Source organism: Gouania willdenowi, chromosome 24 (assembly GCF_900634775.1).
Source record: "Gouania willdenowi chromosome 24, fGouWil2.1, whole genome shotgun sequence".
Lineage (NCBI taxonomy): Eukaryota > Metazoa > Chordata > Actinopteri > Blenniiformes > Gobiesocidae > Gouania > Gouania willdenowi.
The window spans coordinates 6,499,552-6,512,450 of NC_041066.1; the positions used below are offsets into that span (position 1 = coordinate 6,499,552).

Consider the following 12,899-nt stretch of genomic DNA (forward strand, 5'->3'; position numbering starts at 1 on the left):
TTTAACGTAAGCACTTTGAAAAAACAAGAAATAAAATGTGTAGAACTTAATTTAAAGCAGAACTAAGTAACTTACCCTTAGCGCTCCCCCTTAAGGTCCCTTTTGGTTATGTCACTGTTGTAAAAACTCTCCCCCCCGCCGCCTGCCCAACCCCACAGCGACATGCGCACCTTTGCTCTCCCAAGACAGTAGCAACCGATCACAGAAAAATCCTAATACAACAGTGACACTAAGGGTGCTTTTACACATATAGTCCCATGTGACCATGTGAACAGTATGAGGAAGAGAGACAAGTAAAATAAATGAATGATGTGGGAGTAATACGGAAGGGAGTGTAGAAATGTGTGTGATGTTTGTTTGTGTGCTGACAAAGCAGCTCTGAAAATGGATAGATAGATAGATGGATGTTTGTGTGTGTGCTGCCTGATGGAGCACTGGGTTGTGAGTGTGTGTGCGTGCCTGTTGCGCAGTCACACACACTGTCGTCTCGACGCAGCGACGACAGTGTGTCACTGCATGGAGTTGCTCCGGTCCTCGGACAAAGGTCTACTCTGCCTTTTTTTTTTCTGGCTCCACCATAATATAAGTTTGAGAAAGACATCCGTGTGCAGCCACGGGGCTGGTCATAATCTTGCATTAGTTTATATTGGGCTGCCGTAAAGCAGTACGTCTTGCCACCGTGTCGGCGGCAGGAAAGTTGCAAGTGCGGTTTTCTGGCCAGAGACAGCGGGGATGAAAGACCCCCCAATCACCCCACAAACACTTGTACTACCCTCACAGGGACTATGAGAAGGATTTATTAAGGTGAAAAAGTTACTTAGTTCTGCTTTAAATGTTGATGACAGTGTGTTCAAATGTCAATGGGTACGATGCAGACTTGTTTCTAATGATCCAACTGTGGCCAGATCAAACTTTTCTGTTTGAATTACAGAGTAAAGGTTCAGTGATGCATTTAGGCATTACCAAGCTTCTGCAACTTCTTCAGTCCACAGTTACTCACTATACCTTAGTGAAGGGTAATTGGTAGACTGGCTGTTAGCAGCCAATCAGAGGAGACAGAACATGCGTTTAACACTAAATGAGGTATTTTAGGATTGTTGGGTTTATATTTGTTTTCTGTAAAGGTGCTTGGTCATCAGGTGATGCTGATTCTCATAGCTTTGTTGTGGAAATTGAATTTACAGTCTTGTTCGTATATTTGAAATTACTTCTTGAGTTACAAACTGACTACCGGTAGTTGGGAGTTGATTTGTTAATGTATCTATTCTGTGACTTGGTAGCATACAAAAAGCTCCCTGGTGTTGGTTAACGCTGGAAGATTAGTTTTGTGGAGACAAGCTTGGTCTCTGGTCAGATGCACACAGGGAATATTGTCAAAGTTTCAGAGCCAGTGACAGACAAACAGGAAATATTATTTAGGGTCCTATAAAATCCATGTTATTCTTTTATAAATTCCATGTTTTCTCCTGTGAGGAAACAAAATAAATACTAATTTTAAAAAAAAACAAACAAAAATGTATGTCAAAAATAAAATACATAAGTTGTACTGACATGGATTATTCTGATTGCTCCTTTTTATTTATTTATATGTCATATAAAGCAGCAATACATGTCACCAAATTTCCTCTCAGGGATCAATGGTTTACTGAATCTGATCAGGTTTATTGATTAAGTTTTGATCACCTTAATTTAAATTAACCTAATTAAAATTATCTTGATGATGTTATTGCAGACTATAATGATTAGACAAAAATAAATGGACGCAAGCATGCATCAGTTATTTCACCACTAGGGGCGATACTATATTACAGTATCAGAAGTTATCATTAACCTACAACGTTTCGGACTTTACAAACCCTGGCATTGGTGGTCTCGTCCACAGCAACTTTTCCCACAGATCTTCTATAGCACTGATGAGATGTTGTTCAAAACCTCTGAGCAAGTGGAGCTGCTCTCGTTTTCACGGAGTGCCGCAGGACTTGTCGAGAAATGAACGGAGCTTCACAGACACAAAAGTTAAGCGGGCATTGGTGGCTCCGTATTTAGGTGTGAGTGATGAGTTGCGTAGTTTTTTGGCAGTTAGATGGTGTTTTGGGTTTAGACAGTGTTTGAAGAGGCCAGGACGGGAGGGGAGCAGGTGGTGCACCTAATGAGGTGTCCCCGGAAACAGTGGATTCCGTTTTCATTGGTAAACTCCGTTAATTTGGAAATTGTAGGGCCCTAATTATTTACTTCAGGTGCTGAGTTGTCAGGGAGTGAAGAGATGTTAAAATTATAGATGTCAGAAAGTTTGTGTCTCAAGTCTCAACCACCCTCCTCTGTTTAAAGGGCGCTTCCTGTTACAAAGATGGCTTCTTCTTTCACACCTTTAATCTGTAAATTGCTGTCCTGTTTGATGTGTAGGCTCTGCTGCAGGCCATGCTTTTGTGTAGTGGTTGTTTACAGGTCGGAACACTCCTCACTGCACGGGGCTGTATAAACATTGCTCTATTTGTGTCCTACAGCTGAACCGGTTTATGTCCCAGGGTGTTACAGGGTTTAAAGTGCACAGGGATGTTTTTCCTTCATAAAGGGTAATAAATACATTAATGAATGTATTATTTGTGCTGTGCCATTACAATAGAGGGATAAACTTTGTCTGTCCGGAAGCAGTGACATAAATTATTTTTGACATGGCTACAACAGCAACACATTCAGCACAGTAAAACACAAAAAAATAAGGGTAAAAACACACAATGCCGATCATTAAAATAAAACTGATAAAAATTATTAACAGTGTAATAGCTATCTCAATATCATTGATAGCTTTGCTGCCTCCATGGACACTTGGCGTGTTTGTTAGCTTAACAGTGTGCTCACGCATGTGTGTAGGAGCAGCTAAATATGGTGTATTTAAAATAAATAAGGTATTAAGTAAATGAATAAGTAAACAAGGGGTTTTGTCTTTTTATTTTAAAATTTCATTTATTACTAATCGAACATTCTATAATTTCTACAGACATTAGGGACATGTAGTTACATTGATCCTAGATTTATTTTCATTGACTGAACAACCATTCATCTCATATTAAATGAGAATTAAACTGTGTTTAAGGAACTATGTACTTATGAAGCAGATGTGAGTATGTTTTCTTGTTTTGTTGCTTCCAGATAAAAAAATGGCATAAGTAAAAGATTCATGTTTTTTTTTTTCCAGGACTTCTGTGAAAGAAGGCAAATAAAAGCATTATTTGTTTTGTAAAAGCGGAGTCAAGTGTTTATTTTTAGGAGATGATATTACAGTGCCTGCTCTTTAGGTTTAAAAGAGAGAACAACAGTAAAACATCTTAGATGAAGATCCTGGTGTGTGCAAACAAAAGGCAGAGATAAATAGTTACTCAATGGAGTCAAGGTTTTTATACAGCAATGTAAACATGGCATTGATGCACCTTTTGACTCTAAATATGCTTCCAGGTATTCACGTCTTTATATTTTTGATGCTAAACCATCCTGCTTTCCTGTTTCTGATTCCTTGTAGATGCTCCAACGGTTACTTTGGCCAGCCCGCCACACCCGGGGGCTCCTGTCAGCCCTGTGAGTGCCATGGAAACCTGGACCTGTCCGTGCCTGGCAGCTGCCATCCAATCACGGGCCAGTGTTTGCGGTGCCGCCAAGGCTATGGTGGCAACACATGCGACAGCTGTGCGGAAGGTTACTATGGAGACGCCGTGACTGTAAAAAATTGCCAACGTGAGTAAAAAAAAAACTCCAGAAAAAAACTAAAATGTCAAAATTAATTAAAAATCTACAATTTTGTAATGTGCAGTTAGTTGTAGTTTGGAAAAAGTTGGGTGCTTTCACTGTTATTATACAATATTTGATCTTGTGTAGGCAAAAAAATGTATTTATTATTTTTATATAAGATAATTACCTCAATCTTAAAGGGATCCCCCACTTTTTTTACAAGTTTGGCGGAAATTTTTGAAATGTACTGGGACTTCTTTACAGTTTAAGAGTCTGTGTTCCGCCATCTTGAAATCACGTGATTGATGTCACACGGCCCCACTGCCTGTAAGCATCCCATTGTTTTCTATAGAGTGAAGCATTTAGCCTGCTTTAGATCATTTAGCAGCTTTTGTGGTCAAAATGACAACTTGTGTTGCTTTTGGTTGCTCTAAAAAAACCAGGAACAGTTAAGGATGCCGCTGTAACCCTCTTTTGTTTACCATGTGTGGTGCGTTTCCCTTTATATAAATGTTGATGTGATAATGTGAAGAATTCTCTGCGGACACCTTCTTGATATAAACATAATATTTTAATAATACAAAGTGAAGTGTCCGAATTAGACCCTCCATAATAAGGTCTGAGAGCAGCAAAGCCAAACGCTACTCTAAGGGAAAACAGGAAAGAGAACACATATTTGTTCTGACGAGAGAGGAAGCAACAAATAACAGAAGAGTTGGAGGTTCAAAGTCATTGTCGTTATGCCCTTGGGCAAGGCACTTTGCCCACATTGCCTTGTATGAATTGTGCATGAATGTTGGTCGTCGTCAGTAGGAGTGTGACTATATCGCCATATATCGGACTATCGATTATCTATATGTTAACGCTCAATTTTTTTAATATTAATTTTTGTTTTTTTTTTTAAATCCTTTTCTGCTTTTTCACTAAAATGTGCAGGTAGGTTTTCACAGAAATTTTGTCACTGTTTGTTGAAGGAACCAATATATTGTTTCCTGGAATATTGCTCTATTTTGGTGTCACTGGTAAGAAAGACCCAGGGCTCGAGACTGCGACCAAAATGGTCGCATATGCGAGTATTTTTTCAGTGTGTGCGAGTGAAAATTTTATCTGGTCGCATCCGCGCGAGTACATATAGGGTGACTTCTCTTTCTCTCTCTCACCGCGCTGCGGGATTACCGTAAAACCGTCTATAAACAGGCACTGCAAATTGGCTGGCGACTAGGTTGACCGAGGATTTCGGAGTGGAGGCTGGCTTGATCACATTGCCACGGGTGAGGAGAAGGTGCACGCTCACGCAACTTTGCTGCGGGTAATGCAAAGGTGAATGCACCAAGTATAAACACCAATGCGCTCCTTTGGAGTTCGCGCGGTCTGCGAATGGAGCCAGGAATAGCGAACCCTTCAGTGTGCGCTCACATTGAGAGCAGCAGTAAAGGAAGAAAGTGCTGAGCTCAGCGATAGAACGTACACACTCATCAGAACCAGCATGGACCAGAACTGATGGACTATGACGCCAGGCCAGATGTTCAGCTGTGGTTCTCCCAGGGCAGGGGTCTGCAACCTGTGGCTCTGGGGCCTAATGTGGCCCTTTGACTCTTTTTCAATGGCTCTCTGTAGCTTAAAAAAAAAAATCTCTATATATATATATGTATAAATACTTTTTTTTTTTTTACAGAGGCAATTAATGATTAATGACAAATAAAATCAAGATATAACAATTTGTTAACCCAAAATAAATCACGTTGTGCAATGACTCAGCTACCTTCCTACTTCACCTCCTGCAACATCTACAGACCATTAACTTTTCCTGCACCTGTGGTTAACCTTAAGTTTTAAATCCCTGGTAAAATAACTAAACCAACAAAAACACTATTCTGGAAGAAAATAGAGATTTTAATTGTGTGGGAACAGATTCATTTAACCACCAATGTGCTGGTTAAATATGCTTTATGTGTGGCAAGAAATGAGCAATTAGCATGTGTTGATCACATGACCATGTTATCAAATTCAAGTTGCTTTTTGGAGCCTTTCAAAGACATTAACTAAAAAAAAAATATTTTTTATACAACATTGTGGTCATGTAAACTGAGATGCATAAGAATTTGAAGATGTAAGATACTGTTTTATTTCCTGGTGTCAATTTTTTAAATTTTGTTTTAAACTGTTTTTAAGTTTCCATTTCCATGATCAATATAAATTAAATCAAACATTATTCTATATAATTTAAACTGCATAGAATTTAATACACTGTATTGTTTTCAATGAGCAGGTATTTTTTGGCTCCAGGAGGATTTTAATCCAGGTGAGATTAGGTTAAATGGTTCCTTGTAGAATAAAGGTTACAGACCCCTGACCAGGGGAAGAGGGTTAGGAGACCCCACTATAATAGCTGGACCCTCTGAATTTAATTCCATGGGGTGAAGCAATGCACATACTAAGTTGGTTATGCTACTGATAAGTTAATTAAAGTACAGCATTTCTGAAAAATAAAAAAACTGAAAAACTGAATACATGTAGCTTGTTGTTATGCTTTGCTGTTATTTAAAAAAAAAATTGTTACATCTTCTTTTAAAATTATGTAAAATAAATGGCCTGTTATTTCAGCCACTGCTTGTTGCAGGAAAACTTAATATTGTCACTAAAACATTAAAACATTTAGCAAATATATTTCAAGTCATTGTCAATCTTTACTTCATACAAAACTACGGTTCGCCAGTTAAGTTAAGTTATTCATTAGCATGCATGGCTATGCTGTACACTCTCCCCAGCCCCGCTCAAAAAAAGGAAAAAAGGGTGCGACCAAATTCTGTGCTGGTGCGACCAAATGAGAAAGTTAGTGTAGAGCCCTGAGACCCTATTTTTTCTTTACAGAAAGCACTATTAGAGATAGTTATTCGTTTACATTGGTATGTTGACACCTATTTACAGAAATGTTCATAGGACAGTTTTTCAATTTATTGTCTTTCAGAGATATAAAATAAAAATTGTATTTTTTCATTTCATCTTTTTTTTTTCTTGTTATGTCATAGATTATCGTAGATTGATTTCTGACCAATATATTGATAATTGCAGTATCGTCACGTCGTGAAATAAGACGAGCAGCTGCGTGAGTGGGTGGTGCGATGTTGACGCGGCCCACTGACTGCCAGCTGTGTTTGAGCGTGAGAATAAAAGGGATACCTGTTCAAAGGAGGAATTAAAAGACAGTGAGAGAGTGTGACTACACACTTTGGTTTGTGAGAATCTTCATTCAGACTGATGCTGGGATGGGGACGGATCAGCAGACAGTTGAGCAGCAGACAGGCCGACTGATAAACACACGGATAAACCTGTCAGCACAAAAGGATGGAAGCAGCCTGACACAGGGTATTAACGGGAATTTGATCGTCCATTTTTCTGCATTCGCTTCCCCTCTCCACCCAGCTAAATGGTTATTGATTAATCAGCCTGATCTATTGCTCTCCTACAGTGCTGATCGGCTGCTTGTGTCTGGGAGATGGAGAGTTGTTATTGATCCTGTACGAATGACAAAAGACCACCAAGAATTATTAAAACACAAAAGCTCCCTTTCTCTCTATCGCTGCCTTTGTGTGTCTACCTCACTCTCCCAGTTTTCCTTTCTCTCCCAGTCTTAATGAATTTTATTGAGTAGAGCAGGAGAGTTCACGCCAAGTCCATTTGTGAACTATTAGACTGTAAAAATCCTTTACTCTCTCTTTTGATGTCATAGATTCCTCCTGCGGGCGGTTTCGTTTTGGTCATTTTGTGTCCGTGCCTCATTGTGGTCCTCTTTAATCATTGTCGTAGAATGGAAAATTGTTTATTTTATAAGCCAACTTGACAAAAACAATTGATTTATCTGAGGAATAAATTCTGGAAAATTAGCATTTTTGAACATTTCCCACAGAAGACAGAAGTTGAAGAGTCACTTGATTACACATTTACTCTTTATGGATGTCTTAAAGACAAGTCAGACTCAGCAGAAGCTTTTGGTTCTTCTCTAATTTTACCCATTGTACGTGTTTAGCACTTTATACAGGACGGATGTGCCCAAAGTAGAATCCATCACAATGTGCACAAATCAAAATCTCAGCTGTACAAACTCAGTGCAAGATGTGAGAACAACAGGAGGAGAGATTGACAGAATTGGGCTGCAGCAGGTTTGGGTTTGAAATACAAAACATACACATTGCAAGAAATAGAGATAGATAAACATGAAACAAACAGAACACATCACTATAGAAAGCAATGATCAACAGCATATGGCAGCTAGAGGTACTTACAGATCAGATTATGGTTAACAAAGACACAAAATGTCAGGGTACATTTGCATTTTAAGGTGCATTTAATCACAGTGTCTGTGTTTTTTTTTTGATTAATGGTTGAGGTCGAATCGTGAAAGGGAAATAAGAAACCACTCAATTCCCTATTTTAATTTGGGTATGAAGTAGGGTTGTTGATTGATTTTTGTCCAACTCTTGACATTTTAGTCAAAGTATTTCAGTTTGATGTATTTTATTGTAAATATTTAAGAGTGACTGCCCTCTATGGGTTGAAGCCTGCCTATTATGATTGCTGTTGGCTGATGATGTCAATTTAGTGTCTTCTTACATCACTAACCACCACTGTGATCCCCGCCCCTCCTATGAAAATCATGACCTGTGGACTCTACAATCTGTGGCGAGTAGATCGGAATGAGAGAATTGTGAATAGTGAGTTATAATGAGTACTGAGTAGCTAGTTAGCATAGCACAGATTGTTCTTTGGAGATATTATAGTGCAGGAGCCCTGCCCATAATTAAGGCATTTTCAGAATTTCCAGGCTTGACGCACACATCTCAGCCAAAACCTCAGGGTTTAATTCAACTTTAAAGCGTTGTTAAATTGTTGTCACATAATACACCCCTTTGTTGCTTTGGATCTTCCATCGTGCACGTTTCTGGTGGAAACCTGCTGTCTGTCATGACTAATTGTTCTTTACCTACCCTCTCTATCTGTTAACAATGCAGCTAAAGCAATGTAGGAGTTGGCAAGGCAACGCTTCAATGCAATGAGAAAGACTGAAGATGTGGACGTGACTCCTTTTGACACATGGGAAAAAAAATATTTTGACTTTTCTTGTTGTAATGTTATGGAAATTGTGCAATTGCTACTTCTCCTGAAACAGTTCCTTCTAAAGGAAAAAGTAAAGGGTTATAAGTGATACCTTGACACTCTAAAAGCACATTTGAAATGTGTTTTGCTTGTTTAAACAATGGTTGAGTTATTCTGGAATAAGAACAATAAGAGTTTAGTGGTGAACAGCAGCACTGAGTGCATTTTAATGTTTGCTATACTGGAAATAAAACCACAACAAAAACAATTCTTTATCTCATTACAATGCTGCATTGTAGCTGCAGGCAGAACCGAGACCAGATGGTCGCCTAAAGGTGAAGCACAGAGTATGTGCACGTTTGTCTTGATGTTTAGGAACTAGAGACGTATATGTAGGAAGAGGTGTGTGTGTGTGTGTGTGTGTGTGTGTGTGTGTGTGTGTGTGTGTGTGTGTGTGTGTGTGTGTGTGTGTGTGTGTGTGTGTGTGTGTGTGTGTGTGTGTGTGTGTGTGTGTGTGTGTGTGTGTGTGTGTGTGTGTGTGTGTGTGTGTGTGTGTGTGTGTTTGTCCTTCTGTTACTCCTCCATCTACGATGAGGGAAAGGCAGTAGGTAAAAAACGTGTGTCCGTGTGATGTATCTGTTTGTGTGTCTGCGTCTAATGTGACAGCCCATCCAGCAGATGGGAACTCTGATGTTCAAGCTTTTAATTGTATATCTCAGGATTTGATTGGCATCGGTGTGAGTTTCAGGCATTCCTGCTTGTCAGGCTGCAGTCATATTAAGAAATGTAACGATGGAAAAAGTCCTGTAGCACAATTTCAAAAAATCCTGTGCGGACTTTGTGACTTGATTAATTGTACCGTACTTATAAAGGTGCTATTACTCCAAAGATTAGGAGGATAAACATGTGTCAAACATTTTTCTATAGGACAAAGAATTATTATCCTCTTTTGATAATATAAATAGAATACAGAGTGACAAACAATGCCTTTTTTTCAGCCATGGAGTTTCATGGCTCTGACCGGCCCACTTTAGATCACAACCTTTTAATATTGTAGAAATCATGTAATTATTACCTTAAAAGTCTACATGAGCACACTAGTGTTTTGTGAAGCCTTTTAATTCAGTGTATGTTTCTAAAGTTTTTCCAATTCAGTGCAAAAAGGGTTGCTTCACAATGTAGGTTTTTTCAACTTGAGTTCACATGCTTTTCAACAAAACCAGAATCTATACTCATCAATGATTAAGGTGGCACCTGGAATTCTCAGTGGTCTGCCATCCAACTACTAATCAGGCCCAGACCTGCTTAGCTTCTGAGATCTAACGAGATCGGGCAATGACAGGCATTATTGAATTTTTCACCCATCTCCATTTGTTCTAAGAACCCCAAAAACATAGTATTTGAGCTTTGTTTTCCAGAGTTTTAGCCGTCTGAAAAGTCACTCTAATGACGTTTCTATAAACGGGCTGTTTTGGGGCCTTCATGCATATGCATGAGTGGGCGTGTCCGTAGACGCTGACTCCACACCACAGCTGATCACCATAGCTATTTTCTTTTGCCATCCACACACTCTTGTTATTGTTTTCAGCCAAAAACTTGCACACTACAGTAAAACACATGGATATTTTGGGGCTATTGTGATTGTGAAATGACAAACGCTCCACGGTGTGTTTTTTTCACATCAGCAGCAGAGTCTGTCTGCTGTTTCAAACACTCACCAAAGCTGCTACGTCTCTTTGTTCTCCTCTTCTCCTTGACGGACCACAGGAATAGACCATTTAAGGTGATAATCATTTGTTTTGTCCAAACGCTGCATCGTATTGGGTCACAAACATGTCAGATCATGTCAAAGGCAATATGAGGGAGTGTAACGGCTGCTAAAAATGGAACGGATTGTGAGCGCTTTGGATTTTCTATATACTGGGTTATCTATATACTGAACGTAGATATATTATCTGTGGATAAAGGGACTAGTGGTTAAGGGAGCAGGCTTGTAATCGGAGGGTCACTGGTTCGAATCTCCCTGGTCTATCACTGTGGGTTGTTGATCAGTACCTTATATTAACCGTAACCTGCTCCCTGGGTTCTACTCTATGGCTGCCTACTGCTTCTCAGGGAGGGGTTAAATGCAAAGAACACATTGTGTACAGTATGTAGCTTTACATAAAGAATAATGTATATACTAATTAAACAGAAGTGTTAGTTTTAGCTGTGAGGTAGTTTGAGCGGGAGGCGCTCACATTCTTATAGGGTAGGAGGAGCCAGGATTGTCAGGAGGAGGAGTTTCCGCGATGTGACAACGTCACATGCAATCCAACTCGCCCTTTTGGAGCTGACTTTTTACAAAATGTGGGATAACAAGGGAGGGAGGAAAATAACTTTTTTAACTTTGTCCCTCTGAATGAGGCTAAAGTGATGTATATCACTGTAGCAAAACCATTATAAAGTTTTATTTTTTATTTTTTATATAATACTGCCCCTTTAAGAAAATTGAATTTTGTTAAACAAATGAAATCACAAGATTTTTTTCACGCTGTTTTGGTAAGAAAATATGCTTTAAATGGGAAATAATCCCTCCAGGAATCAACCACTACTAGTGTTGTGGTAGTCTAGACCGGTCTTGATCTCGAGACCAGTCCTGTCCCACTGGTGTGTGAATGTGAGAGTGATTGGGTGAATGAGCTGATATGTAAAGCGCTTTGAGACTGCTTCAGTGTGGGGATAAAGCGCTATATAAATCAAGTCCATTTACCATTTACCATTTTGATCTCGAGACCAAATTTTAAAGGTCTCGGTCTCGTCTCGGACTCTGGATTTTCCGTCAAGACCATTCGAGACCAGCACTAATTCCTGCTATTTTTAAACTTTTTTATGATGTGATAATAACATAGAGAAGAACGGGATAAACCAGTACTTTATTCATTCTTTAATCCACCCCATATAATGACGGCAACCTTCCTTAATGTGACTGAGTGACGTGTGTGACACACTCGCGCGCGTGCGTGCGTGTGTGTGTGTGTGTGTGTCTGGCTACGGTGTCAGTTTGGACCGCGGAGCGCAAGGGAGATATGAACTAATCACCGGTAAAAATCCCAGTAAAACTCCAGAAAACAATCACCATGAATAAATATTATCTCCCTGGTAAAGACAGTAGCTCTAACAGGTAAAATGATAAACTGGTGATATTACAGCCTGTGCAGCAGTATGGGGACACATTTACTCTGGGTCCTAGTGCCTGCCGTCCGGTGAAGCCTGTTCTGTTTACCGAGGTCTGTGTGTGTTTAATAAGTCCGTGTGAAAGTCTGCATGTTTATGCCTCTGTCCATCCACTCTTTTCATTATATCCATGTCTTTTAAGGCTTTTATTACATAGCGTCGGCTGTCGTCCGGGCCGCCGCCATCTTGGATTATGTCGTCACCAGCGCGTCATCATTGCAAGTTGCACATGCGCAGAATGACTCAAATAACTGTAAAGAGGTCTTATATTAGTCTATTTTCTTTTTAAAGTGGTGTTTTTTGGGTTTTTAGACTCCAATTACATTTATGTATATAATATGTTCCCCCCAATATAAACAGGTTCACAATATAATTATTTTTTATAGTTTCTGTTTCTACTGTATCCAGAATAATAATAATTCTCAACAAGGATTATTGATTGATTTGTCACATGACTATTCCAGGGTTTGAGTTTGTTTTATTTAGTTTCACATCTACCTGTAGCTCTATGTTTTTTAGACTGATGACAACTTGTTTGTAGTTTTATTTCAGAAAGTTTAACTTTTACAGTTACAGCTGGAAACCTTTGTTAATTGAATATCCTAGTTACATTACAGCAACCAAATTAAACTATATCAACTAAGTGAATTAATAAAAATGGCCTGTTAAAGGCTTTTTCAAACTAAAAAATGATCTTGTGAAATCTGTGACCTGTTGACCTGCACAACTCAAAGAATCAGAATCAAGAATCATTATTTCTTGGCAGAAATGCTTTTAAACACTTGCTGTACATTCAGCTGACATAAAAATCTTTTTTGTACGTCAAATGTATTTGAAATAAACTAAAATTAAAGAGACAATGTTAT

General features: G+C 39.0%; 1 protein-coding gene across 9 annotated transcripts in view; it reads left to right on the top strand.

The window, feature by feature from the left end:
- lama2 (laminin, alpha 2) overlaps nt 1–12,899 on the top strand; it is a 294,429-nt gene that overhangs the window by 136,759 nt on the left and 144,771 nt on the right. For all 9 annotated transcript variants that reach the window (XM_028440103.1, XM_028440104.1, XM_028440097.1 and 6 more), the window contains exon 21: nt 3,518–3,729. In XM_028440103.1, the coding sequence (XP_028295904.1) occupies nt 3,518–3,729 (212 nt within the window). The remainder of the gene's footprint in view (nt 1–3,517; nt 3,730–12,899) is intronic.